Below are 22,593 nucleotides of genomic sequence, written 5' to 3' on the forward strand. Positions count from 1 at the left end.
GTTATTATGCCTTTTGGACTATTTGAGTTTCCGGTCATGACTTTCGGCTTATGCAGTGCTGCTCAAACGTTCCAACGCTTCATGAATCAGGTGTGAATCGGCCTCGACTTTCGTGTACCTTATTTTGATGACGTCTTAATCGCCTCCTCTTCAGAGCAAGAACACCTATCACATTTGCGAACAGTTTCTGAACGTTTTCAAAAGTACGGTGTCAGTCTTAATCCTTCCAAATGCGTTTTCCGTCAACCAAGAGTATCCTTTCTTGGTCATGAAATTTTGGCTGATGGCGTTAGACACCTTGCAGATAGAGTCACCGCTATCCGAGATACGCCCGAACCATCTACAGTGAAGGAATTAAGAAGATTGCTTGCTATGCTCAATTTTTATAGACGTTTCTTACCTCATGCAGAGACGATACAAGCACCTCTAAATTCTTTTTTAGTTGGCAGCAAGAAAAACGATAAACGTGTTTTAACCTGGACCGCAAAATCCCGCGAAACGTTCCAAAAATGCAAAAATGATTTAATGTTGGCAACAAATTTGCAGTATCCTTCAGCGTCTAAACCCAGCACAAACCAGATACAGCACTTACGATCATGAATTATTAGGAATTTATGAAGCTGTCAAATATTTTCGACATATGCTAGAGGGACACGTTTTCATGATCTTCACAGATCACAACCTATGCTTTTCAACAGGATAAAACTCCTCCTCGTCAAATGAGACACCTAGACTTATAGGGCAATTTTCAACAGCTATCCGTTATATTGAGGGTTCACAGGATATTGTTGCAGACACCTTGTCTCGTATTGAAGAACTAGCCGTTCCTTCGCCAATAAAGTTTGCTGCCTTTGCGGATGAACAACACCAGGATTCAGAACTACAAACCTTCTTGAAAAGCAAATCTTCCACCAATCTCAACTTGCAGCCTATGCAGCTGTCACATGAAAAATCACTTTATTGTGATGTTCAGGATTTAAGATTTCGACCTTATGTTCCCTCCAGATTTCGCCATGCAATTTTTAGTCAGTTACATCGTCTGTCACATCCTGGCATCAAGGCTTCGAGGAAACTGATACAGCAATGTTTCGTATGGCCTAGCATGCAAAAGGACATAGCCAACTGGACATGTTCGTGCTTGGAGTGCCAAAGATCTAAAATTGTCAGACACACCACCAGCCAACTTAAAAATTTTAATTTGCCCTCATCTCGCTTCAATCACGTGCACCTCGACTTGGTCGGGCACTTATATTTATTAATAATAATATAATACATGAATACAATTAATTACTATGTATACATTTTTCTTACCTTGGATGAAGCAAATTTATTATTTACTTCATCAAAGTCGATCCTTTCAAATTTTTCTCTTTCCACACTTAAAAATGCTAGATGACTTAAATCTTGTCTCATCTTTGATTGTAAATATGTGAAAATATTTACAATCAAAGATGCTGAATTTGCTGAATGAACTATCATAGTTAGCAGTTGATAATGTAATAGTAAGTAGTATTTGAAGTGCGAGTCTTAGGTTTGGAAAAACATTTTCTCTATAGATTTATAGTGGAGTTTTAGGTTCCGTTTCTTTTCTACTGCGGAGTAACGTCATGCAGTCACATTCACTGCTCAAAACAATTAGGGGATATTGTGGGGTCGGTATGAAATAACCATATAATCGACAACCTTTTTGAACAAAAGGAAATAGAAGAGATTATAAAGGAAAATTATAACGTTTACAAAGATGGGAATATGCAAATTTTGTCTGTGACGTCGAAAACTATGCGTTTTAGATAAGGAGTAAGGAGCGACCTGCGGTATTCCTTTTGTAATAGGAGATTAAAAACAATTGACATGTGTTGAATGCTTCGTAGCAGTAAATATACGATGTCCCAGCAAGATGACTTAGTTGAATCGGTAGCCAGGAAGGCCATCAGTTGTTTACAGGAGAGTCAAACTCAATCCATTGTAGTGGAAGCGTTAGGATTTTCCCAAAATGTCATTTCCAGATTATGGAATCGGATTTTGGAAACTGGATATGTTTGAGAAATTCGGGACAAGGTCGTGTTATCGTTTTAAAATAAAAAGCAGGAGATATACGTGCATTTCGTTTAAAAAATACAAATATATCTCTGCTTTGGAGAAATAAAGTGGTCAGGAAGAACGTTTTGGTTGATGTACTGCAAACATTTTATTACACATTTTACCAGACAAATCAAGAAAATAAATAATTAATTATATTACAATAGTTATTAATTTTAAATATATTTTCCAGAAATCGATCAAAATAAAAACTGAAATTTTTCGGAAACACTTGTTTGGAGACCATTTGGCGCCCCTCTACGAGCGGCGCCCGGGGCATCATGCACCCCCTTGCCCCCCCTCGCTACGCCACTGTCTCTATGCCTCAAAGACAGCTCTTCCCAGCCTACACCTTCACACTTCCTCTCAAACTTTCGTTGCATTGAAGACCAAATTTACTCAAGATTTTATTCTGGAATGTCTCAAGACTCACTTATTTCATCTGATTGCAAACAAGTCAGATAAGTTACACTAATTGCAAAAATTTTAACTCTAGTTCTTAAATGTACTATATCTGCAACAAAAATAAAATCCAATGACTATGATAAAATTTCATTAACAATATACATGCTATAATGCTCTCACTCTGCCCATTTAAAAATTTTTTTTAATGCAACAGGTTTTTTTTTTTTTTTTTTTTTTTTATAACAGCATTTTTTTCAAAATTTTGATATTTTAATATTAAAAAAAAGAAATGAAGAAATAAAATTAAGAACTTTCATAACTAAAATGCTTTCACTGAATTCAACTTTAATTTTACTTACTATTAATATATTAATTTTTATCAATTAGGCATTTATATTATAAATTCTTACATATTTATTTCTTAGACACCTTTCTGAGATGTCTGATTGTAATCTGAAGTTTACCCAAATGCAAGTTCTTCTCCATTTAACCCTTTTTAAATTTTTCTTAAAGTACTGTTTATAAGTTATATAGGCAGATATAAAATACAAGATGAACATAAGCATAATAAAATCAACAACTATAAAAAACAACTTAACCTTTGAATATTTGAACTGTTGTGAAGAAAGCACAATTCTTTTAATCACACAGGGGAAAAAATTGACATACACACATTAAATGTAAAATGAAAATATTAAATACGATGATGGCTGGCATATCTGATAACATTTCTAGGAATATAAATTAAGTAGTATAGCTGACAAAAATGTAAAAATATTTATTCTCAGATTAGAATAATTTGTTAGTTTCATTTATAACACACAAAATAATTAGCTAATACATACTTATTAACAATTTAATGTAAATAATTACATAACAGTGACATCAAACGGATGAAACATTACAACACACCAGTACAAAATAATCATACATCAATATTGGGTAAATAAATTATTCAAGCATGGAAATTTAACGTGTTAACTAAAAACACTGAACAGAGCCCCAATGAATAATTCAAATCACATGAAGTTCACTCACTAAAAAACTAAGAACCTTACTCTTTCTTATCCAAGCTCTCTCCATGAATAGTAGTAAGTGATTTTAAAAAATTCAATGATACTAAAGGAAATGAACGGGCAACTTTCAAATAACCTTGGATTTCTTCAATCTTATCCATGTTTTCTTCAAGTTCCTTTATCACATTAGCTAAATAAAGAAAAACATATATAATTAATAAAATTCATTTTTTCACACACTATAAGGAAATAACAATATATTTCTAAAAGCTTGTAAGATCCTAAATTAAAATCAAGCCATAATTCATATTTTCAGATAGAAAACCAGAGCATTTAAAAATACATTACAGTCAATTATTTTTACTAAACCACTATTATCATTTATGATGAATAAGCAATACAATAAATATCACATTAATTTTTTATAAATATGCATAATTTTCAGATTTTATAGCTTTAAGAAAAAGCTAAAACAACTTACAACCACCCTTGATTGTTATTTCCAAAGATCCCTTGATATATGTGCAGCCATAATAGTTTTGAATGGCACCAACATTATCTACAACTGAACCTTCACAAACTAAGAGAAGAATGATTAAAATTACACAATTATTGAAAAAATTTACGAAAATTTTAATATAACAAAAGACAGACATAATGGCATTTATGATATTCAAAATCACTTTAATAGTAGTAGTTACATTTACATTAGTTAAAATACTGACCGTAATTACAATCCGATTTAATGATCAATATTTCTAGGAGTATTCACTATGAAGTCAAATTTAAGAAAACAGAACATAATATATAGATGGGTTAATGGGGGAACATTTGAATTCAGATTTAAAATTTACATCATGTTCATTCCATAATTTCATTGGTATTCTTCCATTTCTGGGACTGGATTCAGAAATCCAGAAATGCATACATAAACACATCCATACATATATGCCTACATTTCTGAATCCGACTTCGATTACAGAAGAGTAGCATTTTATTTTTACACTTTACTCTTTCAAACTGAATCCAGATTTTTAAATTTAAATTTATACCACGAAACAGTATAGCTTCGAGAATATTAACAGAGATTTAATAAGAATATAAAATTACTGGATGAATCTAGGCCATAATGGATTTGTACGGAAAAACTGGTACTAGGGCAAAATAAAACAGTTCACGCTGAGCAGAAATAGTGATAAGAAATAAAATTTTGTATAACTTTACCATAAAATATATTTCTTGGAAATTTATATTATTTTGCTGTATAACTGCTTTAAATTAATTTCCTATTATTACTAAGATATTTATTGTTACATTAAAACTTGTGTCGAGTGACCTCAAAATGCTAAAACCGAAGTCATTGGGATTCCAATTCTATTCCTTGTTCAATATCTATTGCATACTGGGAAATGCAAATAAAAAAACTTGCTGCTATTAAAAAAAGTCACAACTTTTATATTTTTTAAAACAAAGAAAACTATATCTGACTTCTGAACAGTGACTGTTACTTCTAATATTTTAAAAACTTGACAAGAATAGCAAGAACAACAGCAGAATGTTTGTAGTTATCTAATTTTAAAAAATGTTATAATGTTAAAAACGACAGGTGGTTAAAAAATCCAAAGTTAAATTTCAATGTTAAAAAATTCAAGGTTTAGGTTTGGATACTGGGGCAGTATTATATTGCATGTTCGGGTTTTTTTTTTTTTTTTTTTTTTTTTTTTTTCTCCCCATAAATTCTAGCGAAATTTCAGCTAATAATTTTACAATTATAACATGCAGATTTACTAAAGGCATAAAAACTTTAACCGAAAGATAAGAACAATCTAATTCAATCATTTTTAAAGAAAAAAATGCACAATTTACAAACATATAAGAATAAAGAAACTGAGATCACCGAGTCGAGCAACAGAGTGGATATATATGAAATGTAATAATAGCAAGGAAAAGCCGGAACACTGTTGATGCATAATAGTTATATGCGATACATCATAGATCCATATTGAAAAATAATTCTGATTGCATAGTATGCTAATATGTTGACTTTGTAATATCTAAATAACTTGGCAGTCAAGGCAGTTTTAATTCCATTTTTTATCTGCAATTGACATTTGTGGCCACAATCACTTGGCACTCTAGACGTGCCTATTCAAGAACATTTCTATTTTTGATATTATTGCAATAGAAAAGAGTATAGCAAAATTACGTCCAAGCAGAACACAAACAGAAGCTGAAGTGTGTAGTTATACAAGTTGGAAGCACACGAAGAGAAAGGTTTTGGTTTAAGTTTAAAATTTTAGTTCCCTATTATTACGTCATCAGCACTGCACAGGCCATGCAAAATAGAATAACCTAGAAATGACGCAATCCAGAGAAGTTATTAGGATTTTTAAAATACAGAGAAGAATTAAAGAGTTACCTTTAGTTTAAATTATAATTTTGATTTACATATTTTTTACTAATGCTTTACTCTACCGGCCTCTTGTTTTGAGAGGGGGAGATGTAAAATATAAAAAATATGACCTTTGCTCTATGGGAACAGGCAACCTCTAATTACCTTTCCGCAATTTCAGGGTCTCCCCCCTAGACTAGTACTTTCGAGAACATTTTTGCATGTTATATAACTGCTCGTATAAATACACAGTTCACTCTATTTTTCGCCAGACTGCTTTCTCCTACTACTGCTATCAGACCTTTGCTGCCACTCTTCCCATCTGTCTTTCTTTGTTCGAATAGTATGATGAAGTAAATTTAAAGTTAATCTTATTTAGTTTAAATCACTACTGAATATGTAATTTTGGAGAATTTAATCTAAAAGAATAATGATCTGCTGTTTGAATTGAATAAAGATATGGAGTTATAAAGTTAATTTCTTCTGTGTCATCATTTCACTCTGATGCCAAGCTTCGTCATTCCTGTGCCTGACTGCCACAATATTACATATACAATCAAAAGTCTTTAATCCGGACGTCCATAATCCAGAATGATCTATAATCCGGACCTCAAAGCTACAAACTTTCTGCTCATGCGTAAATGCATAACGCGTTTACGCACACGCGTTTAATGTATAACGGACAGTATAGGCTAAGCTAAAATTATCCAATTATGTATTTCAGTTAATGTTGCAGATTACGTAGTTCCTTAATCTTCTAATTGGATCCGGCTTATTATTTTTTGCAGACTAATAGAGCAATTTTATAAAAGTAAGCTTGAACTTTCGATTATGTCAAAAAGAATTTCCGATTCTGGAGTTGCCAAAGGATCTACAAAGCGGAAGCATGTTTTGATGTCCATCAAGCAAAAATGGAATTGCTGCAAAAAATGGATAAAGGCATATCCTTTGTTTATCTAACCATTCTGAAATCTGTTTATCAATTTAACGCTGCTCTGCGGGGGAGTGGCGCATCTGAGGGAAATTTATTTTTTTCTGACCTTAAAACTTCGCTAATTCAAATCGCAAGTAACGCAGGAAAGCGAGGCAGAAAGAATTTGCTGCAATATTCTAATCTCAGATTGCGCTAAGGCAGTGCAATGAGTTCAAACTCACCAAAGTAGGTGGCGCTCTCTGTAAAGACACTGTAATGCATGTACTTCCTCCTAAAACTCCATGGTTTTCCCTGCATTTTCCTATCACTCTTTGTTTTACTGGCAAGAGCTACGTTTACTTGCCAAGTGCTATGTTCATTCATAGATGTTTTTACTGCTTTGTAGCTTGCTTTTTGTTTGCCTTATCATTTGCGCTTTAAAAATATTATTATTGTTATGGCTTCTACTCAAAAAAAAAAAAGTTATACATCTGCTTTTAAGCTTTAGGCAATGAAGAAAGCCATCGAAATTAGAAATACCACTGTGGCTAAATTTCAAGTTGACGAGCGATGCGTTCGGCGGTGGAAGTCTGAACAAGAAGAATTAGAGAAAATGCCTAAGAATAAAAGATCTCGTCGAACTGGTGTCATAGCCTGGCCTGTTTTGGAGGACAATTTTGAGAAATGGAGAATAGAGCAGAGAGAAAGTGGATTATCAGTATCAACAGTTAGAATTCGCCTTCAAGCAAAGGTCAAATTCAACAAAATTTTTAAAGCTCAACAAATGGGCATTAAAAATTTTGTTGGAGGACCTAATTGGTGTTTCAGGTTCATGAAGCGAAAGCAATTATCCGTTCAGACCAAAAAAACAGTTGGACAAAAGATTCCAGTGGACTGGCTTGAAAAAAGATAGCTTTTTTGGAGTACACATCTAAGAAAATTAAAGAACAAAATTTGAAAAGAGGGCAGATGGATGAAGATAATAGATATGGACGAAGTGCCCGTTACTTTTGACTGTCGTCCGAGCAGAACTGTTCATTCAATAAGGGAAAAAACTATTTCAGTGTTAACAACCGGGAATGAAAAGACTTCTTTTACTTGCGTTTTGGATTGTGCCGCCAATGAGAAAAGTTAAAACCTTTGATAATTTTAAAAAGAAAAAAAATTCCGAAAGGAAACTTCCCAAAATGAGTTATTATTTGCGCTAATGAAAAAGGATGGATGTGCGAAGAAGTGATGTTGTTTTGGCTGAGAGAAATTTATCGGAAAAAGAAAGGTGCATTTTTCTAACCACGAGGACTCATTGTTCTGGATTCAATGCGATCCCATTTAGCGGATACGGTAAGTTATATAGGCAAAAATACTTAGCACCGATGTCTCAGTGATACCAGGTGGGCTTACAAAAATTTTACAGCCGCTAGATTTCACTATCAATAGAACTTTCAAGCACGAACTACGAAAGCAGTGGGAGGAATGGATGCAAAGCGGACTCCATTCCTTCACAAATTCTGGATGAATGAGAAACGCTTCGTATGAGGAGGCTGCCTTATGGGTCGATAAAGGATGGCAATAGGTCCGAGCTGATACGATCGTATCGACTTTCATTAAATCGGAAATCATTGAAAAAGAAAATGAAAGTGAAGATAGTGACGTTGAAAGAAGTGATTTAGAACAGAATCATGAAACTGACCTTGATGGTCATTTGTTAAATTTATTTAAATCAGACATTGATGAGTCGGGTTTTGAAGGTTTTGTATAAATAAATGTAGTTTAATTTAATTTGAAAATTCTGTTTGTTTATCTAAGTTATGCATTCTTTTTCATAATGTGGTAATTTATGCTGATAAACGGAGTTTACCGAAAACATAAAAATAACATATTAGAAATCATCCTAAAACTATGAGTTTGTTTTCGGCAAGTTCAAGGTAAGATGTTTCTTCTTTATTTATATATTACTGATTATATTTATGCTGTAAATGTTATCAATGATGATTACACCAATATGGCAGGGAATTACTGAATGAATGAATATTAATTGCCATACTTCGGAATGCTTGGCTGTGGCATATCCAGCGGTGCAGCTTATCTGATGACCTTTTATGTTTTTTCAGTCAATTATCATGTATGCGGCGTACACGTCAGGGTGGCTTATCTACCTGAAATTACGGTACCAGAAAAACTAATAGGAAAAGATTGCAAGTCTGCCAAAATACTGTTCTACTGTAAATGCTGAATGGTATGTAAGGAATAATAGAATATATGAAGAGTTAGGCATTGAGGTACTGCGCACTCATTATTATAACTTAGCCAAAAATTTCATGAAAGGCAGCAAAATATTGATAATCCCAGTATTAAAATCTAAGATTATGACAATAAGAGTTTGGAAAATATGGATAGGCCTATGGTCCAACTAAATGTATGGATCATGTAATATGCCAAGCATTCCGAAGTATGGCAATTAATATTCATTCATTCAGTAATTCCCTGCCATATTGGTGTAATCATCATTGATAACATTTACAACATAAATATAATCAGTAATATATAAATAAAGAAGAAACATGTTACCTTGAACTTGCCGAAAACGAACTCATAGTTTTAGGATGATTTCTAATATGTTATTTTTATTTATGTATTTATTTTCATTCCTCTTATCTGCTACACTTCGAATTTTCTGTCTGCATTCTCATTTTTGTGTATATTATAGGTATATGTATATAATTATTTGAAGTTCATGTCTTAGTATTTGATAATTCTTAATGGATTCAATTTGCCTATGTTTGCACTACCCTCTGCTCCCACAAATTTAGACAGCAACTCCATTGTTATTAATATGTTAACAAGTATTTCTATCTGACCTTAAAAATTATTTAAAAAAAAACACAGTTCGACTTATTTTTTGGTTATTCTATACCACCTTTAAATATGATCAAACTGTTCTACAAGGGGTAGAGCCTTGGCTCAGGCACCCTGGTGTCTCAAACACTGTTCTACATAGAGAATTCAACTGCATCAACATAGATTTCCATGACCTGACAATGGAGTTTTTTTTGAGTAACTGCAAGTAAAGATACTCGCTAATATATCATAGAATTTAAATTCGACAATATGAAATATGCCACCATGGTTGATATCAAAGCTGCTACAAAGACAGTCTGCAGTTGAAACGACCTGGCTTAGACAATAGAGGAAATAGAAAAATTCACATGCGATGACGATTTCAAACAAGAGAGAATTTTGCTGACCGGGCAACTGAAATTATCTCGAGATTTCTCTTAATGTGCTAAATTATGTAGCATAATATAGAATAATATAATACAGTATTGAAGACAACAACTAATTATCATGTAACTTTTGTCCCACAGATTTTGCAGACACTATGCATAACAAATAATTTTCCCTTCAATTTGAAAAATTCTTTGCACTAAGAAAAATTTTAATACTCAAGTGAACACGTTCCCTTAGCGATTCTGGGAATTTAGTTTTAGACAAAGGGAAAAAAAAAAAAAAAAAAGACAAATCGAATTTACGTTTTGAATTATGGGTTTGCATACTAAATAATTTGACATTTTTAATGACTTAAATTCATTCTATTATTAATACCTGAAATAGTATATCACTTATTAATCTTCAATAAACAGTATAAAATGGTACATGATTAAATAACCTTTAATTTTTCAAATCTGTAAAATGACTGAATTTTAATTAGGAGCACTTATGTAGTTGGACATTGCAGTACTTACAGTCAATAAAATAAAATAATTTTTAATTAAAGCAGTTACATTCTAATATGCTGAAAGTTTCCTCCTTAAATAATATGTTACCAAGCAGATTTTGAACAATTAGGTAACATTAAAATTTCACTATGCTTCTAGAGCATAATTTTAACAGTTCCATTGAACTTTAATTTTTAATCATTTCTATAGCTTTAAGCGTTTCTGTATGGAAGAAAGTTCAAAGATATAGCTATATTTGATAATATATACTAAAAGAAATTTAAAATTATAAGAACATTTAACAGTATATATATAAAAATGAAGGCTGGTTAAATTTTAAATTGTCCAAGGAAATAATCAAATAGTTGAAATATTTTTTTGACATAGCATTCATATAAAGATACAATAGAAATAATTATTGTAAGCACAAGCACTTAGTAAGGACACATAACTTTGCAGTGTAATGAGATACATTCCGCAAGAGAAGAAGAGGGAAAATGTGGTCACGTGATCTAAGAACAACATCTGCATGTACTATGTTTACAATGGAAATGATAGCAGATATTACACTGAAATTAAATGATTTTTCGAAATTAGAAGTTTATGGCTAGTGCGAGAAATAAAAAAATATACTTGGAAATGATTTCTCTTTCCTTGATGCCAACAAGAAAGGTCTTTTGTTATTTAAGGAAAAACATATCAACAATATTTGTTTCAAAGTAATGCCGGATATTACGGTTCTTATAACAAGCTGTGTTAAAAGCCGAAATAAAGAAATTAATTAATTATAAAACATCTGCGCAAATTTCTGCAGAAAACGAGGTACGATTTATAAATTTTTCTTATGCATGATGCTTACCAGTATTAATAGTGTTTTCATTAAGAATATTAAGTGTATATCAGTTAATTGAAAACTATTCCCGACACCTTGAATAATGTTTTCCAAACTTTTAAATGTAAGTGTAATAATAGTATATTCATAGTTCATGAATAGTTGTTTTAAATTACTGAAACTGCCGAATTCGTGAAAGATCTGTTTATCTGCAAAAATGCAAATAAAGGATACCAGCAGCTGTAATATTAGAAGCATCAGTAATACTAAAACATTTTACTATAAAAAGATGCTTTTATAAAAGTTTATACTTAATTCTAAATTTTCATGGGAGATTGCTTTTTGGTTTAAATATTAAATTAGCATGTATATGTAGTCCTTGAAAATCAGTGGTTGTGTCAGTCCATAGTTTGAGATAACATGTACCTTAGGTATACGCATTAGAATTACACTATTCTATTTCCTATGGTAGACCTTTTCAATATCTTTTCAATTTAATACCTTCCATTGTAGATATTAAGGATACCAACAGCTGTAATATTAGAAGCATCAGTAATACTAAAACATTTTAATATAAAAAGATGCTTTTATAAAAATTTATACTTAATTCTAAATTTTCATGGGAGATTGCTTTTTGGTTTAAATATTAAATTAGCACGTATATTTAGTCCTTGAAAATCAGTGGTTGTGTCAATCCATAGTTTGAGATAACATGTACCTTAGGTATACGCATTAGAATTACACTATTCTATTTCCTATGGTAGACCTTTTCAATATCTTTTCAATTTAATACCTTCCATTGTAGATATTAAGGATACCAACAGCTGTAATATTAGAAGCATCAGTAATACTAAAACATTTTAATATAAAAAGATGCTTTTATAAAAATTTATACTTAATTCTAAATTTTCATGGGAGATTGCTTTTTGGTTTAAATATTAAATTAGCATGTATATTTAGTCCTTGAAAATCAGTGGTTGTGTCAGTCCATAGTTTGAGTAACATGTACCTTAGGTATATGCATTAGAATTACACTATTCTATTTCCTATGGTAGATCTTTTCAATAAATACACTTGAAATATTTTTTTTTGAGCTGCATGATTTTAAAATGAAAAACTGCACATAAATTATGTAACTTACAAGATTAAAAATAACTTCAAATTTATTTTTTGAATATTTAAAATGTATACAGATAGTACTTTTTTATTATTTATTATTATAAAATGAAGAAAAATGTATTATGAAAAATTATTAGTTTCACAGCTAGTACTGCAATGAACTCAGTTGCACAAATCTCTATATTTTTCTTTTTTGCATTTATATTACAGTATACAAAATGTGTTAATTTGCAGTTTATACTAGCAATAGCATAATAGTCACATGCTAAAATTTAAATTTAAGTTATCTAAAATTATATATTAATTTTGAACTGCACATAACATTGGAATCGTTATCCTTACATGATTTAAGGGCCAACTGCATTTACAGTGCTCTGGAAATATGACTATTACGATTTTCAGAAATCAAGTATTTATACTATTTACTGTTCTGCTTGTTAAGCTGATAAAATTATGACTTAAAGATATTTATAGTAACTTTCTTTTCAGTGTAGAAGAGCAATCTACGTAAACATGATTTTATGTATTCATTTTTACATTTTGTATAAATGTAAAAATGAATCAAGGATCATCAAGGAAAGAATTCATAAATAAATATTAACAATCAAAACATGAAGCAGTAAACAAAAGAGTATCATGAAGATAACAATAACATAGAAGAGTTACCAAAATTATACTAACCAAATAAAGGAACAGTTAATTAATGGATGAAATAATAATTAACGATGAAATGAAAATTTCATAACTAATTAAAAATAAACAATGTTTCTCAATTTTCAACACATCTACCACAGTATGAGCTTGTTTGTTTACAATAGCAGTTGTTCTTACATCACGTGACCTCCTATGTCACAGGAATGTATCTCATTTAAAATTCAAACAAAATTTTATAAAGTGACAAAAAGCATCTTGAAGTCTGGTCACTAATCCCTACACTTTCCTCCCTTTTGCGATACAGATGCACCCCACTGAGAATCCATTAAACTACATACAAGAATCTTTGTTCCAAATAAGAGGTATTAATTTCTTAAAGGGGGAAAACATTTGGTTCAAGGTAGATACACCGTCCTTTCAAGGCTTTTACAGCTGCCAAAGCCCCGGTTTCAAAAGAAATTTTAATTGCAAAAATAAAAAATTAATTATTGCTGCAAACTAATTTACATTATCATTTAAATTCTAAGAGCGTATGTGCTCTTAGATATACACATATGCTCTTAGAATTTAAATGATATTGTCACAGCAATAATTTATTTTTTATTTTTGCAATTAAAATTTCTTAATTAAATTTTAAATTGATATTAGCTTTATATGAATAGATTTTCAAAATAATTTTAACAGAAGGTTTCACTCAAATAAGAACTCCACAGAATACATCCCTTAAGAATTCCGAGTCCCACCCACTACCACAAATTACTTCACCCAAATCTTACCGACTGATATTATTCAAAGCCCCCACTGCCGCTAAGAATTTTTCGGAAACACTACACTTCTGAGTCAGACGCGAAGAGAACACATTGCCCACTCCCCACTAGAAAGAACGTAAGTTAATTAATACATTTTCTGGCCCTTATATCTTCATGTACATTCACTTTTCTTATTATATTTTTAATTTTTATATTATTTTTGATTTGTTTTTGCAAAGTTTGCATTATTTATCTTATATTTTGTAATTTTCTAATGTTTATATCAACTACTTTGAATTCTATTTCATAATGACAATTTCCAATGTTTAATTTTTTCAAATAATATTGAACTCAAATGCATAAGCACGAGGGTGTCAGGGGACGGTTACTCAAGCTTTATAGAAATTTACTGCAGAAATTGCTTTTTCACTCAAAATTGAATTGGCTAAAATGCTTAATAGGAATAAGTTCTTTGAATATCAGCATTGGCTCATAATCCCTTCTATTCACGGAAATATTTGGACTGACTTGAATTGCCGGTTTGGCTTACCCTCATTGCTCGAGTAAAGACGAAACACCTTCGTATTTATTTATTAATTATTGTTCATTGAACGGGAGTTGGTTTGTCCCCCTTGAAAGGTTAACTAATTTCCAATCAATGACAATGATTACATGCATTTAATTTAATTTTTTCCTTTAACTTATTCCTTTTACAATTGAAGTTTTGTTATTCATGATTTAATTCCAGTCCCTGTTAAAACATTTTTAACATTTTACTTTCAAGTTACTTCAAAACATCTTTCACAGTATAACTTACTAGTATGGATTCACTCTTTTAAGATAATCCTACTATAATTAAACTTAGGAGATAATATAATCAATTCAACAATATTTTTTAGTAAATAAATTATCATATATATATTTGTATACTTTTGGTGCGGCCGATTACAACCAAAATAGGAGGTGCACATCTACATGTTATAGCAGTCCTATATACAAAATTTGCACATTCTGAGGCTACTCGTATTTGAGTTATGCGAGATACATACGTAAGTATATGTTACCCGGAATAACCCGGAAGTGATTACAATACTTCCTTTACTTCATACATGGAAGTAAAAACTCCTCTTAAGGTATGTTAATTTAAAAGGGAAAATATTTTCATAGCTTTCATTCCTTAGAGAAATTCAGTTTCTTTCATATTATTGATGTATAAACTATGAAAATACACACTCTTTGCCAGCTGAGAAACAAAACCAAGTGGTTTTAGGATTTTAGCAAGTCAGATATGCTTATTTTTCCTAATTACCTAAATGCAAATAATTTAATTGCTAGTTTTGAGCTAGATAAATGAATTAAATAGCTAGATAGATGAATTAAATTAATACTTTGTAACATATTTGAAATGAATATGGTAGCACTTATAAAAGTCTGAAAATTAAATTACATATACAAGCAATAATCAATACAAAGATTTAAATGTCACATCATAATTTAAGATATTTATAGCTAATACTTTTGAATTGTAAATTCTAATGAATAATAAGTACATATATACTTCTGCTTTAAAAGAGGCAAAATGGTCTACTGAATTGCACAGATCATATAACTATAAATAAAGTACAACCACAATAATTATTCAGATAAAAGTGCCACGTCTTATGGGTTTCACTGTCATAGCTTGGTATAATAATAAGTGAGAAATATTTTAGAGGGAGGGATAAGCCAATGAATAATTTTCTTAACTTTAATTTCTTGAGAATAATTTATTAAAAACTTCTTGAAAATTCTTCAGATTTGATGAGAAACAATCTAAGACGCATATAGTTTGAGGTTAAAAAAAGTTGTGGTAAAAAGGAAAAACTCACACATAAATAAATTAAGAGGGACTATTCTAAGATAAAAATTTAAAGGTAATTTTTAGTAGCACTAATGACTTTTTGTTTCTCAACTTTAATATTCTTTTTAAAAAATCTCATCTTAAATGAAAACTATTCATAAGCTTATCTTTGTAATAAATAAACAAATCTGGTGATTCCAGATGATAACTTAGAGAACCAAATGTTAAATTAATATCATAATTTTTAAACTTGTGGTTAAAAAGGACATTTGTTTCCTCTTAGACCCATATCACACATGCATTTGTTTCACACAAATAATTGTTTCGGACAATTTTTTTTGCCTGGTTTACTATTGAAAGAAAGCTGAACGATTTTATCCTTTCTTTCGACAAAAATTGCAAGCTGTTCATTTTCAACCAATCAGCTATCAGCTTCGAATGCTAGCAGCTTGTTTGCAATTGGGAACCAGAACTACTGAGAAAGTTAAACACGCAGCAATGTAAAACACATCTAAAATGCGAAAGTTCGCAATATTCTCAATACTCCAAAGTAAACTCAGAACTAAAAATAGAGAGCTGATGCTCTTTTCGGTCTGATAATAGTTTCTGCCTGGCCACCAAAAAATCTCCAGGATCTTTCATTTCTAAAAATTACTGGAAGGCACAGTTAAAATTACATATACTGAATACAATTAAAGTTACATATATGCTGATGAGTCAAAACATTATGACCATCCCTACATTTCAATGAACTCATCTGGATGATGTGGAGGGCACATGATAAAGTGAGAATGGTATTTAACTGCTGCTGGAGAAGGTAAGGAATCATTCATGCACTTATTTCTCCGAGCGATGGGAATGGCTGCTGAGCTAAGCAAATTTGATAGAGGCAGATTGTAACAACATGAAGACTTGGAACGAGTATCTCTGAAACTGCACAACTGGTAGGTTGCTCAAGATCTGCCATTATTAGTATCTATGGAAAGTGGATAAATGATGGTGAAACCAGCAGTAGACGCCAAGGTATTCGATGTCTACATGTCATTAAAGAAAAAGGATGCTGGAGACTATCCCGCTTAGTACAAGATCAGCACCAAACAGTGGCTCAGCTGACAACCCAATGCAGGTCCAAGTGCAAGTATTTCAAAGGAACATCAAGACTGGACCATGGATAAACGAAGACTGTTGCCAGGTTTTGGTGAAATAATTATTTGTCAAAACCATTGCCAGCTTGGAGATATCTGACCAATTTAGTGGCATTTACATCAAAGCTACACAAAGTTGCCCCAGTAATTTTATTTTTCTGGCAGAGCTTTGTCTCTTCAGATTTTTCAGGTTACATTACACAAAAGATGCTATAATTTCATTAAAATTATGTACACATACATAAAATTCATAACAATATCTTTCAGATGAATAAAAAAGCATTAATTAAGAGTTTAACACTAAAAACAATGCAAAGCGATATTTTGCTGAGAATTTTTTTTTTAAAATTTAGTTTATGATTTCCATAATGTTGTCACCAAAATTTTTTAAAACAAAAAATACAGTCAAAAGTCATTAATCCGGACTCGTCGGGACTTCGGCGATTCCGGATTATCGATTTTTCTGGATTATAGATCATCAGTTTAAATCTCGTAAGATGGCATGCAGAAATTCTAAAATTAAAATATGAAACCATATTTTATGAAATAAAGAACAATTATGATTTAAAGGGTACCAAAATTTACAAAAAAAAAGCTTAATATTTATTTGTTTACTTTATTAAACATTTCTTTCAATGTAAGTTGTTTAAGTTGCTTCGTTTCATGTGATAATACTTTCTCTTTAATTCTACTGTTCAAGTCCCGTAATTGCTGTGCCGAGAATACCGACTAACTTGTCAATCGAAATTTTTTCGTTTTCACTCACCTCTCTGTCAACTTCTTCATGTTTTTATCCATTTTTTGCAGCAATTCCACTTTTTGGTTGATGGACATCGAAACATACTTTCGTTTTGCAGATCCTTTGGGAGCTCCAGCATTGGAAATTCTACTTGACATAATCGAAAGTTCAAGTTTACTTTTATAAAATTGCTCTTTCAGTCTGCAAAAAATATTAAGCCGGACCCAAATCAAAGATTAAGAACAACGCAATCATCAACATTAACTGAAATAGATAATTAGATAATTTTAGCTTATACCATCCGTTATACATAAAACGCGCACGTGAAAACGTATTCTGCACTTGCGCACGCGCATTTGCGCAGTCGTAAAGGTCTTACGCGCACGCGTAAACGCCTATGCGCATGTGTCAACGCGGCGCATGCGCAGAAAGTTTTTAGTTTTGAGGTCCGGATTATAGATCATTCCGGATTATGGGTGTCCGAATTAATGACTTTTGACTGTACTAAATTTTTAGATGTCCATATACATAAATAAATACAGATAGGCAAGATAAAAAGTATGTAAATTAGCTTTATAATTAATAATATCCTCTTAATTTCTCATTTTTATTCTAGGTGTTTAATCTTTATTCTAAAAAAATTAATAACATTTCTGGACAGCATCATTTCTAGATAAATCTATGCCAGTGCTTACATAGTGCTTATGACATAGTTAATTCGGAGCCTAAACTCTGAGAAATGAAACCTTTCTAACCTAAACCAAACCTTTCTCTCAACAGACTGCCATACTAGATAGATGTGCACCTTGCTTGTATTTCTATATTGCTTGGATGCAATTTTGTTGTGCCTTCTTCCTATCGCAACAGTATAAAAAATGTAAATATTCTGCAAATAGGCACGATTAGAGTGCAAAATACACATATATCTATATAAAAGTTAGGTGTATATCCAACTCATCAGCAAGAAGACATGAATTCCACCAAGTTTTGTAACATGTACATATAGTCCTCATCTTCAATTTGGGTGTTTCCTCTGAAAATAGTAATAACTTTCCCTGACTGTGTCATTTCTAGATTAATCTATGCCACAGAGGTTGTACAGAAGACAAAACTTCTCTCTAACAGACTGCTATGTTGGATAAATGCACAGTTTAACAAATGTCTGTCTTGCTGTAATTACACGTTTTCACTGTGCTCTCTTCCCAACGTAACAGTATCAAAATTGTAAATGTTCTTGAATAGGCATGATTAGAGTGTCAAGAAAAATGATAATTTAATCTTTTTCGACTGTCAAGTTTGCTGTTCATTACAGATTCAACCTTTTAGCATACTGCCATTACAGATTCAACCTTTTAGCATACTACACAATCAGAATTCTTCCTTTTCAATATGGATCCATGTTCTAAGCTAAGTGCTTCGCCTTCAGTATTTTTAAGTCTCAGCGTTCTTACATCAGTACTTCTCTAAATTTGTTTTTATTACACACACACAAATATATGCAGGGTGTATCAATACAGCATTGGCCAACTTTCAGGAGAGATAGAGTACACCTAGATGATGGGAAATCACACAGGAATGCATGGCCGGAAATGCTTTCCTTGAGCAGTAGTGATGACACAAAAGTCAAGAAAGAAAGGTTGGGAGCGGGGTGAGAAAACATATTTATTATTTGGAGTAGAACAAAAACAAAAAGAGATGAAGAAGGTCTTCAAAATTATGACCCAGACTATGATGCAGGAACCAACCATGCTTCATGCGTCAAAGAAGTGAAGCTTGCATCACAGTCCCGGGTCGTAATTTCGAACACCTTCTTTAATGACAATCGTTGTTTGTTTATGGTCTTATTTGCATGTTTCTGCTGTACTAAATATATTTTGTCTCACTGTTTGTGTCCTTGCTTGACTTTTGTGTTGTCACTACCGCCCCAGGAAAGTATTTCTGACCATGCATTCCTAAATGGCCATAAATTACTTCACACAAATCTTATCGATTGATATAATTCAAAGCTCCTGCTGCCAAACAAGAATTTCTGAAACACAACCCTTCTGAGTCAGATGCGAAGAGAACACTTTGCCTACCCACTAGAAAGAACGTAAGTTAATTAATGCTTTTTCTGGCCTTTATATATTCATGTACATTCCCTTTTCTTATTATATATTTTTAAATTTTTTTATTTTTTACTTTTTGATTTCTTTTTACAACATGTTTTTGCATTATTTTTCTTATATTTTGCAATTTTCTAATGTTAATTTCAATTACTTTGAATTCTATTTCATAATGACAATTTCCAATGTTTAATTTTTACAAATAGTTTTGAACTAAAATGCATAAGCACGAGGGTGTCGGGGGACAGTTACTCGAGCGATATCAATTTTACTGCAGAAATTGCTTTTCATTCAAAATTGAATTAGCTAAAATGCTTTATCGGAATGAGTTCTTTGGTTCTCTGCATTGGTTCTTTATCCCTTCTATTCACAGAAATGTTTGGCCTGGCTTGAATTGCCAGTTTGGCATTGCCTTATTGCTCGAGTAAAGGACGAAACACCTTCACATTTATTTCTTAATTATTGTTGTTTTGTTCCCCTTGAAAAGTCAACTAATTTCTGATCAATGGCAATGATTACTTGCATTTAATTTAATTACTTGCTTTTAATTTATTTCTTTTTAGAATTGAAATTTTGCTATTCATGATTTAATTCAAGTCCTGTTTTGTCCATTTTAAACATTTTTCGAAATTGGACTTACTAAGTATGGATTCACTCTTTTAAGATAATTCTACTAAAATTAATATTGGGAGATAATATAATCAATATTCTTTAGTAAATAAATTATTATTATATATATATATATATATACATGCAGGGTGCCCACTAAAGTCCCATACCACTATTTTAACTGCTAAATGATTGCAGCTATTTAATTGTAAAAATGGTGTCTAGGTATAATAAAGTGGCTATGTGCTACTAGATGAGATAGCTTACAGCGCCACCTGGAAGAAAATGGAACAGTTAGTGTCCCTATCTCAAAAATGATATGAGATAGGAAGAAAAAGTGAATTACGAAGTTGTACAGCATCATCCATTTAATACAAAAAGATACCTTGTGGATATGAATGCTAAAAACATAATGCTGAAAAGCATTATGTTTCTTCGCAATTTCCGAAATTGTGACATCACGAATCTTGACCAAAAGGAGAAAAGATTATCCTTCAAAGGAAAATTAAGCCCGCATCGGGCACAGTAATATCTTTTGTAGTTCTCATTTGAGAGGACTGTGGTTCAAACCCTGTGGAATGCATCCTTTTACTGATGGTCTTTACAAACAGAGAAGACAATATGCAGATTATGCACAAACGTGCCACAAAACGCATCAACTCAATGCAACTTGAGCTTAGTATGCGAATTGGAGCATTATGCAAGTAGTGTATAAAACATCACACCTGTTCATCTGACACAGCTATAAAAGAGATACCTCCTCGAGATTATATGTAGAACCTCATAGTCATGGTGCAATTTTCAAAGAATGATTATTGTGAGAGAGATGGTTCTACTTTATGGTGAATGCAGGCACAAGGCACAATCGGCAGCACGGTTGTATCGACAACGTTTTCCTGCAGACATTCATCCTTCATACAAAACCATCCTACAGGTTGAGAAATGTTTAAAGGAGACAGGCTGCGTGACTAGCCAACTTCGATCCTGCACACCACTAGGACAGAAAGTACGACCAGAAGATATCTTATCATATGATCTCATAAATATCCAGACAGCAGTACAGCAGAGATAAGTAAAAATGTACCCATCAAAAAGTCGCATTTGGAAAATCCTAATTGAATTAGCTGCTCATCCATACTGGCAGACACCTAATCAGGCATTACTGGACAGGGATGCTAAGGGATGTTTCGCATGGTGCAACTTCGTTATGAACTAGATAGAGGTCCAGCCAACATTCTTGGCAGATATATTGTGGATGGATGAGGTATGCTTTTCATAGAATGAAATGTACAGTAGGCAGAACATCCATTACTGAGCACTGAAAAATCCATCATGTTTTGCCGCTGTTCAACATTAAATATGGTTTTCGATTCATGTTTGATGTGGACTTAATAATAACAGGCTAATCGGCCCACCATTTTACCAGGGAATGTTAATGGCCGCAAAATATTTAGAAATTTTTCAATATGTAATTTTGTTGAGAATTGCTTAATTTTGGCTGCTTAAATTGCCATTGCTTAAACTCTGGAATGCCATTGCTTAAACTCTGGAATGGATGGTTACAACATAGCAGCATACCTGTGCACAATATGTCACAAGTGAAGCAGTACCTGATGGAGGATTTCACAGAATGAATAATTGGGTATGGTGATTTCGAAGATTGGCCTCCACGTCCATCTGACCTGACTCCAGTGGACTATTTCCTGTGGGGATACCTCAAACAGCAGATGCGTGCGACTCCTCCACAATTCTTACCCGCTATGCTACATCTTGTGCAACAAGAAGCTCTAACAAGGATCCAGATGTGCATTTCAGCTGATGGAGAGAAGTTTGAACATCGTAAATAAAGACACATTGTGATAACTAGTTGTTTTTTTCTTTCTAAGATTGTTTCGGCACGTCACACTTTCGGAAATCGAAAACAAACAAATACGCATTTAAAATGTTCTCTTCTAAACATTCATGTCCATGAGGTGTCTTTTCATACTAAATCGACGATGCTCTACAGCTCTGTAATTCACTTTTTCTTCCTATCCCACATCATTTTCAAGATAGGGACATTAACTCCACCATTTTTCACCAGGTGGGTTGTAAGCTATCTCATCTAGTAGCGCATAGCCACTTTACTATACTTAGACACCACTTTTATGACGATAACTGCAGCCATTCGGCAGTTAAGCGGGTGGTACCGAACTTTAGTTGGCACCCTGTATATATATATGTGTGTGTAATGAAATTTTTAAAACTTACATTGAGCTTTATTATGATGGCTATCAATTA

At 32.2% G+C, this 22,593-nt stretch overlaps 1 protein-coding gene and 1 long non-coding RNA gene across 3 annotated transcripts in view; one reads left to right on the forward strand and one right to left on the reverse strand.

Annotated features, from left to right (window-relative positions):
* The window catches only part of LOC118191077 (insulin-like peptide receptor), a 586,597-nt gene that overhangs the window by 158,466 nt on the left and 405,538 nt on the right, over positions 1-22,593 (reverse strand). For both annotated transcript variants that reach the window (XM_085817406.1, XM_085817405.1), the window contains exons 6-7: positions 3,982-4,080; positions 3,543-3,690 (exon numbers count right to left, since the gene is read on the reverse strand). In XM_085817406.1, coding sequence (XP_085673532.1) covers positions 3,543-3,690; positions 3,982-4,080 — 247 coding nt within the window. The remainder of the gene's footprint in view (positions 1-3,542; positions 3,691-3,981; positions 4,081-22,593) is intronic.
* LOC146997344 (uncharacterized) overlaps positions 1-22,593 on the forward strand; it is a 116,876-nt gene that overhangs the window by 2,194 nt on the left and 92,089 nt on the right. The gene's annotated exons all lie outside the window — the stretch shown is intronic.

Source organism: Stegodyphus dumicola, chromosome 5 (genome assembly GCF_044657685.1).
Source record: "Stegodyphus dumicola isolate Sdum_Otavi_A_Nest chromosome 5, ASM4465768v1".
NCBI classification, from domain to species: Eukaryota; Metazoa; Arthropoda; class Arachnida; order Araneae; family Eresidae; genus Stegodyphus; species Stegodyphus dumicola.